This window comes from Malania oleifera, chromosome 6 (assembly GCF_029873635.1).
Source record: "Malania oleifera isolate guangnan ecotype guangnan chromosome 6, ASM2987363v1, whole genome shotgun sequence".
NCBI classification, from domain to species: Eukaryota; Viridiplantae; Streptophyta; class Magnoliopsida; order Santalales; family Ximeniaceae; genus Malania; species Malania oleifera.
In genome coordinates, this window is record NC_080422.1 from 40,214,391 (window position 1) to 40,229,978 (window position 15,588).

General features: G+C 36.2%; 1 protein-coding gene across 2 annotated transcripts in view; it reads left to right on the forward strand.

The window, feature by feature from the left end:
• Positions 1 to 4,372: 4,372 nt before the first annotated feature.
• The window catches only part of LOC131157549 (glutamyl-tRNA reductase-binding protein, chloroplastic), a 32,427-nt gene continuing 21,211 nt past the window's right edge, over positions 4,373 to 15,588 (forward strand). Inside the window, exons 1-2 of one of the 2 annotated variants that reach the window (XM_058111788.1) lie at positions 4,373 to 5,030; positions 5,400 to 5,480. In XM_058111788.1, coding sequence (XP_057967771.1) covers positions 4,638 to 5,030; positions 5,400 to 5,480 — 474 coding nt within the window. In that variant the 5' untranslated portion in view covers positions 4,373 to 4,637. The remainder of the gene's footprint in view (positions 5,031 to 5,399; positions 5,481 to 15,588) is intronic. The other variant, XM_058111789.1, reaches the window with a different exon arrangement.

A 15,588-nucleotide genomic window follows, 5' to 3' on the forward strand; every position in this document is an offset into this window, starting at 1 on the left:
AACATATTGTGGCGAATTCAGGGTTTTGTAAATTGGCGGGTAAATTGAAAAGGCTAAAACAAAGGCTTAGGGTGTGGAATAAATAAACTTTCGGTCGTGTTGGTGGTATCATTTAAGAGTTGGAGGAAAGGGTGGAGAAATATGAGAATTTACTGCAGACAGAGTACTCAAAATCAGTTGAAGAAGAATTCCTTATTTCTAAGGCTGAATTAGAGGTATGGTATAGGAGGGAAGAGACAAGGCTGGCGCAGCGAGCAAAGATGAAACGGTTGACTGATGGTGACCAAAATTCAAAGTTTTTCCATACGGTGATTATGCGAAGAAGGCGTAGCCCTTGTGTGAACTCAATGGTGCTTCCTGATGGTTTGGTGTTGGAAAATATGCAGATGGTTCATGATGAGGCTGTGAATTATTTTGAGAAATTCTTAGGGCAGAATAGTTCAGTGCAAAGGTCAAATCTGGATAGTATTATCCAATCGGTGGTTTCTAAGGATTCTATAAGACAGCTGAAGGAAGAACCGACTGAGGAGGAGGTATTTGCAACTATTTCTTCTATTTCTGTGAACAGTAGCCCAAGTTCGGATGATTTTGGGTCTTCTTTCTATATTACCTAATTGAAGATTATTAAAAATGATGTGATGAATACGGTAAGGGAGTTCCTTAAAGGTGATATGTTGCCTCGATTTTTTTGTTCTTCTTATATAGTTTTATTCCGAAAGTAAATGAGCCTCAATCTTTTGATAAATTTCGCTTGATAAGCTTTTGTAACATAATCTATAAAATTTTCTCCAAAATCCTTGTTTGCAAGCTATCATTGGTGATGGGTGATTTAATATCTTTTGAGCAAGATGCTTTTGTGAAAGGGATGAGTATTTTTAAAAATATAACTCTTGCTCAAGAGATGACAAAATTATTACATAGGCGGGTGATAGGAGGTAATATGATGCTAAAGCTTGACATGAGCAAAGCGTATGATCGAGTGGAGTGGCAGGTGGTAGATCAGATTTTCCATGCTCTTAGTTTTCCATATTGGTTTTGTAAGTTGATTCAGAATTGTATTTCTATTCCATGGTTTTCTGTTATGATGCATGACATTTACATGGGTTTTTTCAAGTCAAAAAGGGGTTTGACGCAGGGGGATCCATTGTCCCCATATATTTTCATTATCATGGAAGAAGTTCTTTCTAAATTAATCTAAAAAAAGATGATTGAGAAGTGGATTTTACCATTTGCGCAACCGAGTGGTGCACCTATTATATTGCATTTAATGTACGCGGATGATGTTGTTATATTTGCTAATACTGGTAAAAAATCTGTTAGACAGTTAATAGAGGTGATCAAGGAGTATGAAAGCTAGATTGGTCAAAGGGTGAATAAAGATAAATCAACTTTTTTTTCCCTCAAAGAAGTTGGGTGCTCAGAGGAAGGGAGAAATTCTACAAGAGACTGGTTTTATTGAACGTAAATTTCGTTTTATGTATTTGGGAATGCCGATTGTGGATGATAAATTGAAGGGCTACCATTTTGACCCTTTAATTCAAAAAATTAGTAAGAAAATTGAGGGCTAGAAAAGTAGACTGTTGTCTCAAGGAGGTCGTCTAGTTTTGTTGAGACATGTGCTTTCGAGTATGTCATTGCATTTGTTAGCTATTCTAAATGCCCTGAAACTGGTGATAAAAAAGATACAAGGTATGTTTGCCTCTTTTTTATGGGGATTTAAGGATGGAAAAGAAAAAATGAAATGGAGGGCTTGGAAAAAATTGTGTGTTCCTGTGGAAAAGGGGGGTATAGGAGTAAATATTTTGGAAGTGCAACAGTCGTTGTTTATAAAGTTTGGTTGGCAATTATTAACACAAAATTCTTTATGGGGTAGATTTTTAAAACTAAATAGGTTAAAGGAGGACATATTGCTCTTTGCAGACCACATGGATTGGTTTCTTCTTTTTGGAGGAAAATTCTGCAGTGTATGCTTGAGCTGTTAAGTAAATTTAAGTAAAAGGTTAGAGCAAGAGATGTAAAATTGTGGTATGATAAGTTTCTGGATTTGGGACCTTTGTTTTTAGAATGTCCAGATGGTGCACATTCACATATCATATTAAAATATTTGATTATGAATAATGTGTGGGATGTGGAAAATTTGCAAAGGATTCTGGGATTTAATAAAGCGGAAGAAGTGATAGAAAGAGTTGGAAAACTTAGAAACTCTTCGGACATACTGCTATGACTCCCGAAAAAGAATGGTTGCTTTAATACAACGTCGGCATGGGATGCTATCACTGTTAGAGCTCCAAAGTTTGATTGGGTAAAGTGGGTTTGGAACAAATGGTTACCAAATAAAATTGCTATTTGTATGTGGAAAGCTACTTTTGAGTGCTTAAGCGTTGATGAAAAGGTGAGAAGGTTGGGGGTATCACTTGCTTTGGCATGTGATTGTTATGAGATGAGGCAATCAAAAGATGTAGAACATGTTTTAAATAAGGAAGATCTTGCTACTGATGCATGAAGGAAGGTTTCGGTGGAGGTAGGTGTACTTTTCCTTTGGCACCAAAGTTGGAAAGAAAGAGTCTAAATGTGGTTTAATAGGACTTCTCGATATTCTCAATTGGAAACATTGATAGGTTTCATTCCTTACTTAGTAGTTTGGAGGTTGTGGAGAAGGAGATGTGTGACTAGAATGGAGGGAAAATTGGAGAGTAGAACAGATGTGTGGTTGTCCATTAAGAATAGGGTGGGGGGTTTTGAGTATGAACATGACAATTATGACTCAGTTAAAAGATGCTGATGTTCGGATATTGCAGAATTTGGAAGTGCAAATTGTGAATAAAAGGAATAAAACTATGCACGGTATAAGATGGCTAAAACCGAGGCAAGGGAGGTTGAAACTAAATTTGGATGGGAGCAGCTTGGGGAACCCAGGGCCGGCGGGTGGTGGTGGCATCCTTAGAGACTGTACATGTTCTTTTATTTTTGGTTTTTCAAATTACTTTGGTTTTTGTTCTAATAATGAAACTGAATTGAGAGCAGTGATGGAAGGAATAAAACGTTGCAAACAATTGGGCCATACCAGTATTGACATTGAATGTGATTCGAAGATTGTAGTAAATTGGATAAGATCCAGTAAATGCTCCTTGTGGTATTTGTAGGATTTTTAGGAGCAACTTATTGGTTTATTGGAGGGAGTAGACTTTTTTATAAATCACTTGTATAGAGAAGGGAATAGAGTAGCAGATGCTTTGACTCGATAATGTGCTATGAGGAAGAATAGTTTGTTTACAAATAGTAATCAACTTCTTAGAGTTATCAAAGGTTTGCATAAATTGGATAAGATGTGTACGACATATATGAGGTATGTTTAGTTGGTTTCCTTTTGTTTGGTTTGATGTGTGAGCTGATTTATTGGTTGTTATGTTCTTGTTTAACTTTGTTTGAATTTGTAGTCTTGTTTTGGGTAGATGTTGGTATTGTTTTTTGGGAGACCTTTAATTTTTTCTATTTGTAATCTCTCAATGCATGTCTTGTAACCACAGTATTTTTCCATCAAAAGTGAGGGTATATCAATAAATAAATGGAGGTGCTGCTCTCATTTAAAAAAAAAAAAATCAAGGAAGAGAAAAAATTGTAGTTGTAAATTAATTATTACTTAAGACATATTCATGCATTAGTATTCATTAGTTATTGTTACGTGATATATATATTACATCACTTTGACACCAGAGTGGAAATTGGAAAAAGAAAAACCCCTTTATATGTGTATATTTACACATCGTGAGAAAAGAAAAAATAGTTTTTAGGACAAAAAACATTGATTTTTTTAAATTTGAGAAAAAATATTAATTTTTTTAGGCTTTAAAAAGTTTACAAACCTTTTCAAAGCATTCAAAATTCACACAAATTTTTTTTTTAAATATTTAACATTTTTTAAGATTTGGTAAAAATATACTATACATCTTGAGATTTCAAATTTTCAAGATGCCCTACTAAGGTCATAAAAAAGAATTTATATTTTGTTGACAAATCTCAGGAAAGATTAGTGGCATTTTTAAAATCTTAGAGATTAAAATTTGAAATCTAAAAAAATGTTCATGTCTCTTTAACAAATTTTAGGAGAGTCGAATATTTTTTATTTTTTAATTTTTAAACTCTTATTTCTTTACAAGGAGATTAAAATCTTTTTAACAAATCTTAGTGGGTGTTTGTAGATTTCTTAAAATATGGAGAAAAGTTTTTAAAATTTTTAAAACTTTATTGGGATAAGTATTTTTTTTTTATCAAAACCTAAGGAGGGTTGGGTGCTTTTGTCCTAATTTTTAATATATATTTTTAATTATTTCTAAAATGCCTTTCATATGTAAATTAAATTTTTATTTAGTCAACTCGCGGCGTCCCAAAAATTCCTAAAAAAGGGCAAAAAAACTGCAGTGGTTCAAATAAAATGGAGAGAAAATACATGCTATCAATATCATCATCGTCTTCGCTCTTCCGCCAACTCCATCACCTCTCTCTCTCTCTCTCTCTCTCTCTCACACACACACACACACACACACACACAACCCGTTACATTCCATACTTCCTAAGCAAATTGGTATCAGAGCATTCTAATTGACGGTCTCAGCAGTGTTCGTTATACTGTTCTTCAAATGCAATCTCTCACAACTCACCTTTTCCCTTCACTTTCCCACGTCTCAAAACCTTCACTCACTCGCTCAAAACCCGTCGCCAGACCCCATTTCGCTCCTTCGAAGCCAATCTCACTTCGCAAAACGTTGTTTCGGACCCTAAAATGCTCGGTCTCTGTGGTATCAGAGCCTACCCGTGTGGAATTGGCAAATGATAAGCCATTTCCAGCTGAGGTTTCAAGAACCATAATGGAATTGTCCTCTGTGGGCACTCTTTCTACTCGGACCCAAGAAGGTTGGCCTCTGGGTGTCGGTGTCCGCTTCGCCGTTGACCATCAGGGCACTCCTGTTCTGTGCCTCAACGCCTCTAATCTACAGTTCTCCATGGACAGGAGGTCTAGCCTTCATGTGCAGGTTTGCTTCCTTCATCTACCCTGTCTATTAACTAAAGTGTAAAATTTGTTTTTGAATTACTTTCACATCTGCTTACTTCAAACCTGGCCGAAAAGAAAGGAAAGAAAAATCATATTTCATATTTGATGTATGCTGGTTCAGGAAGGGATGGAATTGTTAGTTGAGTTGGATTGAGTTCTTTAATAACCGTTTGGACCCTTTTCCTCTGTTTCATTAGCAACAAAGCAAAGGGTATGTGGTTTTGTAGTTATACTGGGATTTTGTGTTATGTTGCTCATTTTTTGGAATTATACTGGAATTTTATCCATTAAGTTGTTGTAGTTGTTTTTGTCATTCTATTGATAATGTTGTGATTTTTTCTTGTATCAGTTAGAGCAGTGTGGGTTACGGACCCCACAGTGTACAATTCAAGGCAGTCTTGATAAACCAGAAGACAGAATGGTTTTGAAGGTAAGATTGCATGTGAATTTATTTGTAAATTTTCATAATTGGGTTCATAATTATTCTTTCATAGACAGTTTAAGAGTGCTGGTGAATTTGTTTATTTAGTTATACTGGATGTGGTGATATGAGTCAGAACCAGTTTTATAGAACTGTAATTGCTTCACTTTAGGGATATAATATTTGAGATGTCAATAGTTCTTAAGCCAAGTTATAGCCTTTTAGGCCCTCAATAAATTTCCACTACTTGACTAAGTGCTACATGATAATGCCTTGCTTAACAGGCACAATTTGTCAATTGTATCACTCTGGGTTTGTGTCTTTTAGATGGGATTTGAAATGACGAAATGTTAGTATAGTTGTCTTTAAATAGCTACTAAAGTGAATTGCTTATTTTTATTTACAGTCTACCAATGCAAGAATATCTTTAGATTTAAAAAACTATCCTTCTTCCCAGTTTCCTTTGGTATTTATGGTTTATCCTTGCATTATGCTATTGTTTTATGCCTTGATTTGCTATTTAAAGCACAGAGGCTGATTCGGATTTCAAGGAATCTTCTAATTTTATTAGCTTTCCTCGAACCATGAACTATAGACTTAACATAAAATTGGGAATTAAGTGTAAAATCCCAAGATGTTTGTTTTTCCTTTTTTAATCAGCAAAGAAGCAATTTTTGATAAGGGAAAAGGGCATCAAGGGGATGCCAATCAAGTACAACAGAGAAAATAAAAGCAACAAAAACGTCAATGTAATGTGTCAAGGAAATCAAGAATTGCAAAGAAGTCCCTCCCAATCTTCTTACTGTACCAATTAGAAATCAAAGCTAACCAACGGTCTTTCATAGCCTGAAGATTGGAAGAAGTTCAAAAGCTCTTCTATTCCTCTCCCTCCAAAAATTTCAGAAAACAGCAGGGGGGATGAGGGAAAGTGACTTCCTTCTGACCTTATTTGCTCGTATCCAGCCCAAGCCCATAATTCACCCTCCACCAAAGCTGCAAATAACCCACTTCAGCTTGACCATGGAGATAGCCAAGCTCCAAAGATTCCTGGTCAAAGGACAATGTAGAAGTATGTTGTCAACTGATTCAGCTTGTTGAAGATAAAGAAAGCACCTATTCACAATCGGTAAGCCCTTTTTCTGGAGGTTGTTAAGCGTAAGGATCTTGCCAATAGCTGTCTCCCAAGCAAAGAAGGCAGCTTTAAAGGGGGCTGGAGTTTTCCAAATGGAAACCCAAGGAAAGTTAGAGCTGTGATCTGCCAGGGAGCTGAGGTGATTGAAGTAATAAGTGACAGTAATACAAGTACCCGCTTTGTTCAAGGTCCACAAGGGCTTATTGGTGATGTCCTAGACCTGAAATTTATAAAGGTGGCTGAAGAAATCTAATAGAATATCCATCTACCAGTTGAAAGCATTCCTATTCAAAGTAGTGTTCCAAGTGAACCCTTGACCAGAGTAAAATTTCCAAGGTGTTGGTATTAAAGGATGGTGGGATTGATTAGACTTATAGTACAGAGTTGATTATAGTACTTATTTTACTCCTATACAAATGCGTGAAAGAAGCTTGTTGAATAATTGAGTAAAATGGAAGATCTAAACTCAATGATAGGTCTCTCCCCCTATTTATAATATATGTAAATATAATGGGAATGACCACAGTACCCTTACTAACTCACACTTATTACTTACAAAACTCTAAATATATAATAATAATGCTAAAAGACTAAATAACCATTAACACTCCCCCTCAAGCTGGAGTATATATATCATATGCCTCTAGCTTGTTACAAATGAATTTCACACGAGCACCTCTCAAGGATTAAGTGAACAAATCAGCAAGCTGAAACTTAGACTTCACATGAGTGGTTGTAATGAGCTTTTGTACAAGTTTCTCTTGAATAAAGTGGCAGTCAACTTCAATGTGCTTTGTCTGCTCATGGAAGATAGGGTTGGAGGCAATATGAATAGCAGTTCGATTATCACACATCAACTCCATAGGCCTTCCACCTAGTTCGTTCAATATGTTCTTTAGCCGAACAAGTTCACATGTTGTGTGCGCCATAGCCCTATACTTTGACTTAGCACTCAACCACGCCACCGCAGTTTGTTTCTTACTTTTCCAAGACGCCAAATTACCACTGACAAAGATACAATACCGATTATGGATTTTCGATCAGAAGGTGATCCAGCCCAATCTGCATCTGTATATCCCTGAATATGAGTGTGATCCTGATCCTGATATAAGAGACCTCTCCTTGGTGCACCTTTGAGATATCTCAAAATGCGAATTAATGCATCTTGGTGACTTGTTCTCGGGAAATCGAGAAACTAACTCACAACACTTGTTGTGAAGGATATATCTAGTCGAGTGACTGTGAGATAATTCAACTTTCCAATAAGTCTCTGCTACTGACTTGGGTTAGGCAACAAATCACCCCAAATTTGACATTGACTTACTATTGAGATCCATGGGCATATCAATAGGTTTGGATCTCAACAATCCCGTCTCATCTAAAAGATCAAGAACATACTTCCTTTATGACAAGATTGTTCCCGTACGAGATCTCGATACTTCTATACCCAAAAAGTACTTCAATGGTCCCAAGTCTTTGGTCTAAAACTTACTCTATAGAAAAAAGTTTTAGTTTTTGGATGCCACGATCATCATCGCCAGTGATCACAATGTCATCCGCATGTACAATAAGCAAAATACTGCCTGATGGAGTATGACGATAAAGTACAGAGTGATCTACTGCACACTGATGAAGGCCAAGCTCAAGTACTACAACACTTAAATGCTCAAATCATGCCCTTGGAGGTTGTTTTAATCCATACAATGATTTCTTGAGCTGACATTCTAAGCCTAACTTCCCTTGAACAACAAACCCAGGGGTTTGCTCCATATATACCTCTTATGAAGATCACCATGTAGGAAAACATTCTTCATATCTAATTGATGTAGAGGCCAATGACAAGTGGTGGCTAAAGAAATGAACAAACGTACTGAGGCAAGTTTAGCTATTGGGGAGAATGTGTCTGAATAATCCAAACCATACACCTGAGTATACTGCTTAGCAACAAGGTGGGTCTTCAGACAAGCCATAGAACCATTGGGATTGACTTTCACATTGTACACCCAACGACAACCAACCATAGACTTATCAGGAGGAAAAGGTACCAAATCCCAAGTATCATTATCATGTAATGCACGCATCTCTTCAACCATTGCCATTGTTCACCCAGAATGGGATAGGGCCTTAGAAATAGATCTTGGAAGAGCAACAGAACATACTAATAGAATAGTAATAAGAGGGTGACAAGAAATCATAACAAACAAAATTAGAGATCTGATGTCGGGTACAAGTGCATTTACCTTTTCGAATAGTTATTGCAGAATCAACATCATGAGAAATAAGATCATTCAATGAGGGAACTAGAGGTATAGTAGTAGAAGCTGGAGGAGGCACTTCCCCTTGGTATTCAAGCGATGAGAAGGACTTAAACTGGATGAAGATGTAGGAGGATTGGGCACAAATACTAGGTTTAGATCTGGAAGGCAAGGTAGAAGAAGGGACTCATCAAGGTCAAAAGAACTCAAGGAATCAGAGTAGTAAGGTGTAGACTCCAAAAATATGACATTAGCAGAGACAAAGAATCAATGTAAAGTAGAACAATAACATCGATATCCCTTTTGGGTATAGGAGTAGCCCAGAAAAATACATGTCATAGCACGAGGAGCCAACTCATCCATTCCTGGAGATAACCGATGGACAAAAGACACAACCAAATATACGAGGAGGAAGGGACAACAAAGGAGCCTTAGGAAAGATAACTGAATATGGGATTTTACCACCAAAGATAGAGGATGACATTTTATTGATGAGGGAGCAAGTTGTGAGCACAATATCACTCCAAAAGACTTTGGGGACATTCATTTGATACAAGAGGGTACGAAGACCTCAAGAATATGTCTGTTATTCCTCTTTGCAACTCCATTTTGTTGTGGAGTGTGTGTACAAAAGGACTGATGGATCATGCTAGAGTTTGTCATATAAGTACTGAATTGGGTACTGAAGTACTCCTTAGCATTATCACTACAAATTTCCCGACTAGCATATCAAATTGAGTCTTGATTTTGGGAACAAAAAGCTCAAAAGATATCAAACAACTCAGAACAATCTTTCATCAAATATAACCAAGTCATCCTAGAGTATTCTTCAACAAATGTAACAAAGTACCGAAACCCTAACTTTGATGTGACACAACTAGGACCCCAAATATCAGAATGGATGAGCATGAAAGGACTAACCACCTATTTGTCGACCTGGGGAGCAAAGGGCAAACGATGATGCTTGCCCAATTGCAACTATTCAAACTCAAGATTAGACACAGAACTCAATGTAGGAACTAGTTGTTTCAACTTTTCCAATGACGGATGACCAAGGCGATAATGGATTTGAAGTGGTGTAGCTGCGATTGTGCAGGCAATGGGTGGAGAAGGCTACTCAAAGTAGTAAAGTCCACAAACCTCATGTCTTGTGCCAATTGTCTTTCTCGTCTTCAAATTCTGAATAACCACATAATCAGGAAGGAATATGACAGATCAATTTAGTGACTTTGTAAGCTTACTAACTGACATAAGTTTGAAAGGAGATTTAGGAATGTATAAAGCAGAAGCAAGAGAGCTTTCCATGAGTGCATTGTCACAACAAAGATTGGATCTTTGAGCAAAAAGCACATGCCCAACAGCTTGATATTTTGGTATATGAAAGGAATGAGAGCATTGAATCAAAAAACACAGCAAATCCCACTGTTTCAGATCCAATAAACTCAATAACCATTGATAAACTGCTTCATGAAGCATCAAACAACCATTCCTTTGGAATTGCGCTTCCACGGACGAGGTGAATAACTCTTTGATGCATATAGCACTGCTACAGCCTCACAATTGAACATATGAACGCTGCCACGGCTCCAAAAAACTTACAAAGAAGCCTTCATAAACCTTGAACAGAAATTAACGGAATGCCATCAGTGCATAGCTGGCAAAGGTTAAATTTTTGAGCAAAAAACTGACCTAACAGCTTGATGATATAGTCTAGAGAAGGAATCAGAGCATGGCAGAGGAAAAAAAGAAAAGAAAAGAAAAAAGTGGCTGGAAATTCACTCACGTGCTGGTGCGTGAGGTTGGCCCTGCTGGCATTTGGTTGGCGCGTGGGGGGTCCTCCGGAAATGGGGTTTTGTGGGGTGAGTTGTCGGGGGGGGGGGGTGTTTCTGTTTATGGGTGTATGGTTGGTTTTTTGAAATAATATTGGATGGAAGTGAATCTAGGAAAGACAGCTGGGGGAATGGTGTTTTCCAGCGAGCTGAGGAGAATGGGGTTTAGTTTGGATCACGCTCTGATACCATGTTGAGTAATTGGATAAAATGGAAGACCTAAATTCAAATTCAATCATAGGTCTCTCCTTCTATTTAAAATATATGTAAGTACAATAGGAATGACCCCAATACCCTTACTAACTCTCACATATTACTAAAAAAACTCTTAACACATAATAATAATGCTAAAAGACAATAACCATTAAAAAAGCTTGCCAAGAAAAGTTATTCCGTTGGCATTATGCATGATTTGTACAATAGGCTTAAGCTAATGAGGAAATTAATGTTTGTATTAACACAAATAATTTTATATTGGGGCAGGTAGAGTATAGGGGTGAAAAAAATTTATTGAAAAACTGAAAACCGGACCAAAACCGAACTGTTTAACAATTCGGTTTGTTGTTTCGGTTTCAGTCTTCTGTTTTGGTTTTGGATTTTATGAAAACCGATTTTCGGTTTTATAAAAAAACTGAACCGAAAAACCAAATAACTGATAAATATAAAAATAACTTTTATAATATGCATATTATGTGTGTGTGTGTGTACATAGATAATTTTCATGTATATTATACGTATATATATGCATGTAAAGAGGAGCATGATTAAGTTGAAGTTTTTTCATATTTATAAAGAAGGAGAGGCAGCACCCACTTCCATTCTTCCAATGTGGGACAACTAAAGAGGGAAGATTGGAGTGGGGAATTGGAGAGCTGAAGGGGGGAGGGGACCATTGTCCCAATTCACAAAAGAAGGAACTAGGATATGTGAGCTTACAAGCAGAAAAAGATTTAACGAATAGGACAAGGAGGACAAATGATGACTAAAAAAAATAAAAAACATGAATATAATAACTTGGAAATAACATGTTTAATGAAATGCCCTCATGCACATGCTTTCAGGTGCACACAAAAATCCACACACCCATGTATGAATAAAGCATTCAAATAACAAGTGTTCTTGCATAACCAGCATTTGAACAAGGAGTTCATATAAATTTACAATGGCTCTAAATGTAGGGAAAAAAAGAGAGCAGTGCACGAGGCAAAACTCTGCCAAACTACCGAAGTACTTGTGAGGTCAAGAATCCGAAGCAACGGGAAAGATGATGGCTGATAATGCAAATTAAACCTTTTCACGGCATGAGAGGTGTGTGCGAGAGGGGAAGGAGCAGCGCATGAGGCAAAACTCTGCCAAACTACAAAAGTACTTGTGAAGTCAAGAATCCGAAGCAATGGGAAAGTTGATGGCTGATAATGCAAATTTAATCTTTTCACAGAAGAAAGGCCATTCTGATAGAGAAGAAATGAATCATTTCATTGTCAATTCATAATTACTTGGAGGAAATATTGTCTCTAACATTTTGTCAAACCCACTGTGGTCATCCCAGGGTTTTATAAATTTACAATAATGAAAAATAGTAAATAACATAACACAATCAGCAAACAACTACAGTACACAATGACAATGCTGAACATCCAATTGGAAAACTTATTGATTGTTTGTCGATTCATGAGTAGAAGTATAAAAACACAAAAATAAATTGGAAAGGGGAATTCCGAGAAGGAGATTGACCTATGTAATTTTGAACATAGCACTGCTTGGCCTTCACGTTCTTACACTTCAAAATGGAATTTTAGAATTCCAGGAATTTGATTGTTCGTTCCATTTTAAATTTAGAAAGTAGCTTTCAGTAATCAGAGGTGGGTGCTAGAGGGGAAACAGACGGGATTTCAGTGTGAGGGAGGGACTAACCAATAGAATTAGAGTTCAATTTGCTGGGACCAATAATTTTTTTTAAATGAATTAAAAAAATGAGATTTCTGAAAAGAATCAACATTTAGAAGGGAAGAAGGGAATGAGAGCTGAGGAGGGGAGGGGACTGTTGTCCCACATCGGCTGGAGGAAAGAAGGGAAATCCTTCCCCCTCCTATAAATGCATGGGCTGGGTGCTTGAGGCTTTTGCACTCAAGCTGTGGGCTAGGCTTATCTTTTAATTGATGAGCTGGGCATACTTAATGAAGCCCACTTGTTTTGGGTATTTCAATATTTTGTGGGTTGCTATTCAGAGCCCAAATTTTTAGACATAAAAAATTTTATTTTTGGCCTAATATTTTTGGCCCACCCTACCAAGGGTTTTTTAAAGTTATAAATTTTTGTCTTATTAACCGAAAAAAACCGAACCGAACCAAAAAAAAAAAAAAAGGTTTTTGGTTCAAATAAACCGTCGGTGTACGGTTCGGTTTTGGTTTGTGTAGTTTGAAAACAGATTAGTTCGGTCTGGATATCGGTTTTGATTAAAACCGAACCAAATAGAACTGAATAGAACCGATTACACCCTTAGGAAGAGACACAATTGAGGTTTCCCATTTTTGATTCATTGGTGATATTTTTTTCCTCTTTTCCCTTGTAATGAGATTAAAATCTCCTATTAAATCTAACTGTTAGTTTTATTATTTTTAAATTATTTTATTATTTTATAAATTTTAAAATATACATGAGCTTTGGATTAACATTAACAAGAGGTCTCTTAACTTGCATGATTTCCTGGGGATAGGTTTGTTTGGTAGGTTCCTTGGAATGTGTAAGTGTAACTTGCTATGGTTCATTAAATGACTTAATCTTTAATTATAGATACCTGAGATGGGTCCTGTTTGAGACCCAAGTCTAAAGCAGGTGTTGATATATTTGGATAGTTGGATAAAGCCTAGGGCAGATTCACTTTTTCCTTGCCTAGGGCCCTCGGTTTTCAACATATGTTGTTTATTCATTAGCCAATTTATTCCTTATTGCAAAGGCTGTTTTGCTGGGTATCAAGCTGTCCCTTTGAAAATCCCAATTTTGATAGAGATCTCAATGTCAGGAAATGGTAAAGGGAATTGGAGCATGTCCTTGGATATGTGCAGTTGTTTTGGTAGTGCTTTATGATTCACCATGTCTGCATCCTATTCCTTCAGGATGTGCCGTATTGCTTCATTACGATGTCAAATCTACCTTCCACTTGATATTTTTTTGTCTGCGCAACATGATTTCATTGTAATTTAAGTAAATTTATCTTCAATCTTGGAACTAACTTTCAAGTTCACACAAGGAATTGGCTATGTAAATAGTATAATCTTCAATTTTAAATCTAGCTGGGCATGGTGCAATGTGCATTTGAAGGCTTCGTTTGTAGACCCTGTAGTGTGTTTGATGGTTGAGAATATTATGGATTGAATTATAATGGTGGCAAATTGTTTGGAAAATTAATTGTACATTTGGATTCTCTACACATTGTGTTGTGCATTTTGTCATTTGGAAATATGGTTGGAGTATAGTTGTTGGATCACTATGCATAGTCCAGAATTGTGATCCAATGTCATATTCTTGTTTCATGGTACTTTGTGTCTCAGGTGCAATGATACGTGACCTATGAAAGTGGGGCCCAACACTTAGATATATTGAATTAAAAAAAAAAGAAAAAAGAAATGAAGAAATATGAGAAGAAGTCGAACATACTAAAAAAATTGAATCACGTAATAGTTAATTAGTTATAAAAAACAAAAAAAAAAGTGATGTTATAATATTTGATGTAATCTTGCCTACTGGCACATTCAACATTTAGTAAGCAACCTAAGCAAATGCCCAACCTAAAAAATTTTAGAAAAAATTAACTCTGGTAAATGCTTTTAAGTACGCCACTGTTCACACTGCTGCACCAGGTAAGCCTTCCACTAGTTTGCATCTTTGTATCCCTCATCAAGACCTGGTCCCAATACAAGAGGCCTCTTCCAAATGCACCCTTGAGATGTCTCTATAAATACATAAATATAAATATTAAGTAAAGCGGGAGCTTTTGATAAATTCTAGTAGTCCCAACGTTAGCTCATATTTGGCAACTAATTAAATTGTCAACATGGGCTTAAGCGTGAGATCAGGCCATGAGCTTTTGTCACCTTGTATTTTTAAAATCTACACTTACCCCCCCCTTAAAAAAAATAATAGTGTTAGATGACCATTAATCAACCTTTGCATTTGATTAAAACCACATTTTAAAGTAATGAATTTATTTTTTATTTTTATATTTTTAAAAATAAATTTCAAACTACAAATTATGTGCACTTCTCCAACTTATATATATATATATATATATATATATATATATGACAATTTTTTTATAGTTTTATTTTTATTATTTTACAATTGTGCATAAATGCACTTCCTGTACTACAACTTTATTATAAAGATGTAAAAAAAAAAATTAATTTCTTTCCCCAATGGGCAATTCAACAGTGAGGTGTTGATAAGTTGCTTTGATGGCATCAACTCTCTCTCTCTCTCTCTCTCTCTCTCTCTCTCTCTCTCTCTCTCTCTCATTTTATTATAAAGCTGTAAAAATAAATTTAGTTTCTTTCTCTAATGAGCAATTTAACAATTAGGTGTGGATGAGTAGCTTTGATAGGCTCAAGTCTCTCCCTCTCTCTCTCTCTCTCACACACACACGCACACACACACCCTCTCAAATTCTTCTTTATGCATGGTTGTGTTGTTTCCTCACACTAATTCAAATTTGCATTTATAGAACCTTAAACATAAATCCACAAAAATTACAAGTCCATTTCATATGAAATCATATATATAATTAGGGCTTGTAAGAAACAAATTGCTCTTAAGCTATTTGAGCTTAACTTTGCTTGTTTGTTAACACAAGAAAGTCCAATTGGAGTCAATTTTTTGACTTGTTGCTAAAAGTAATCGGATTC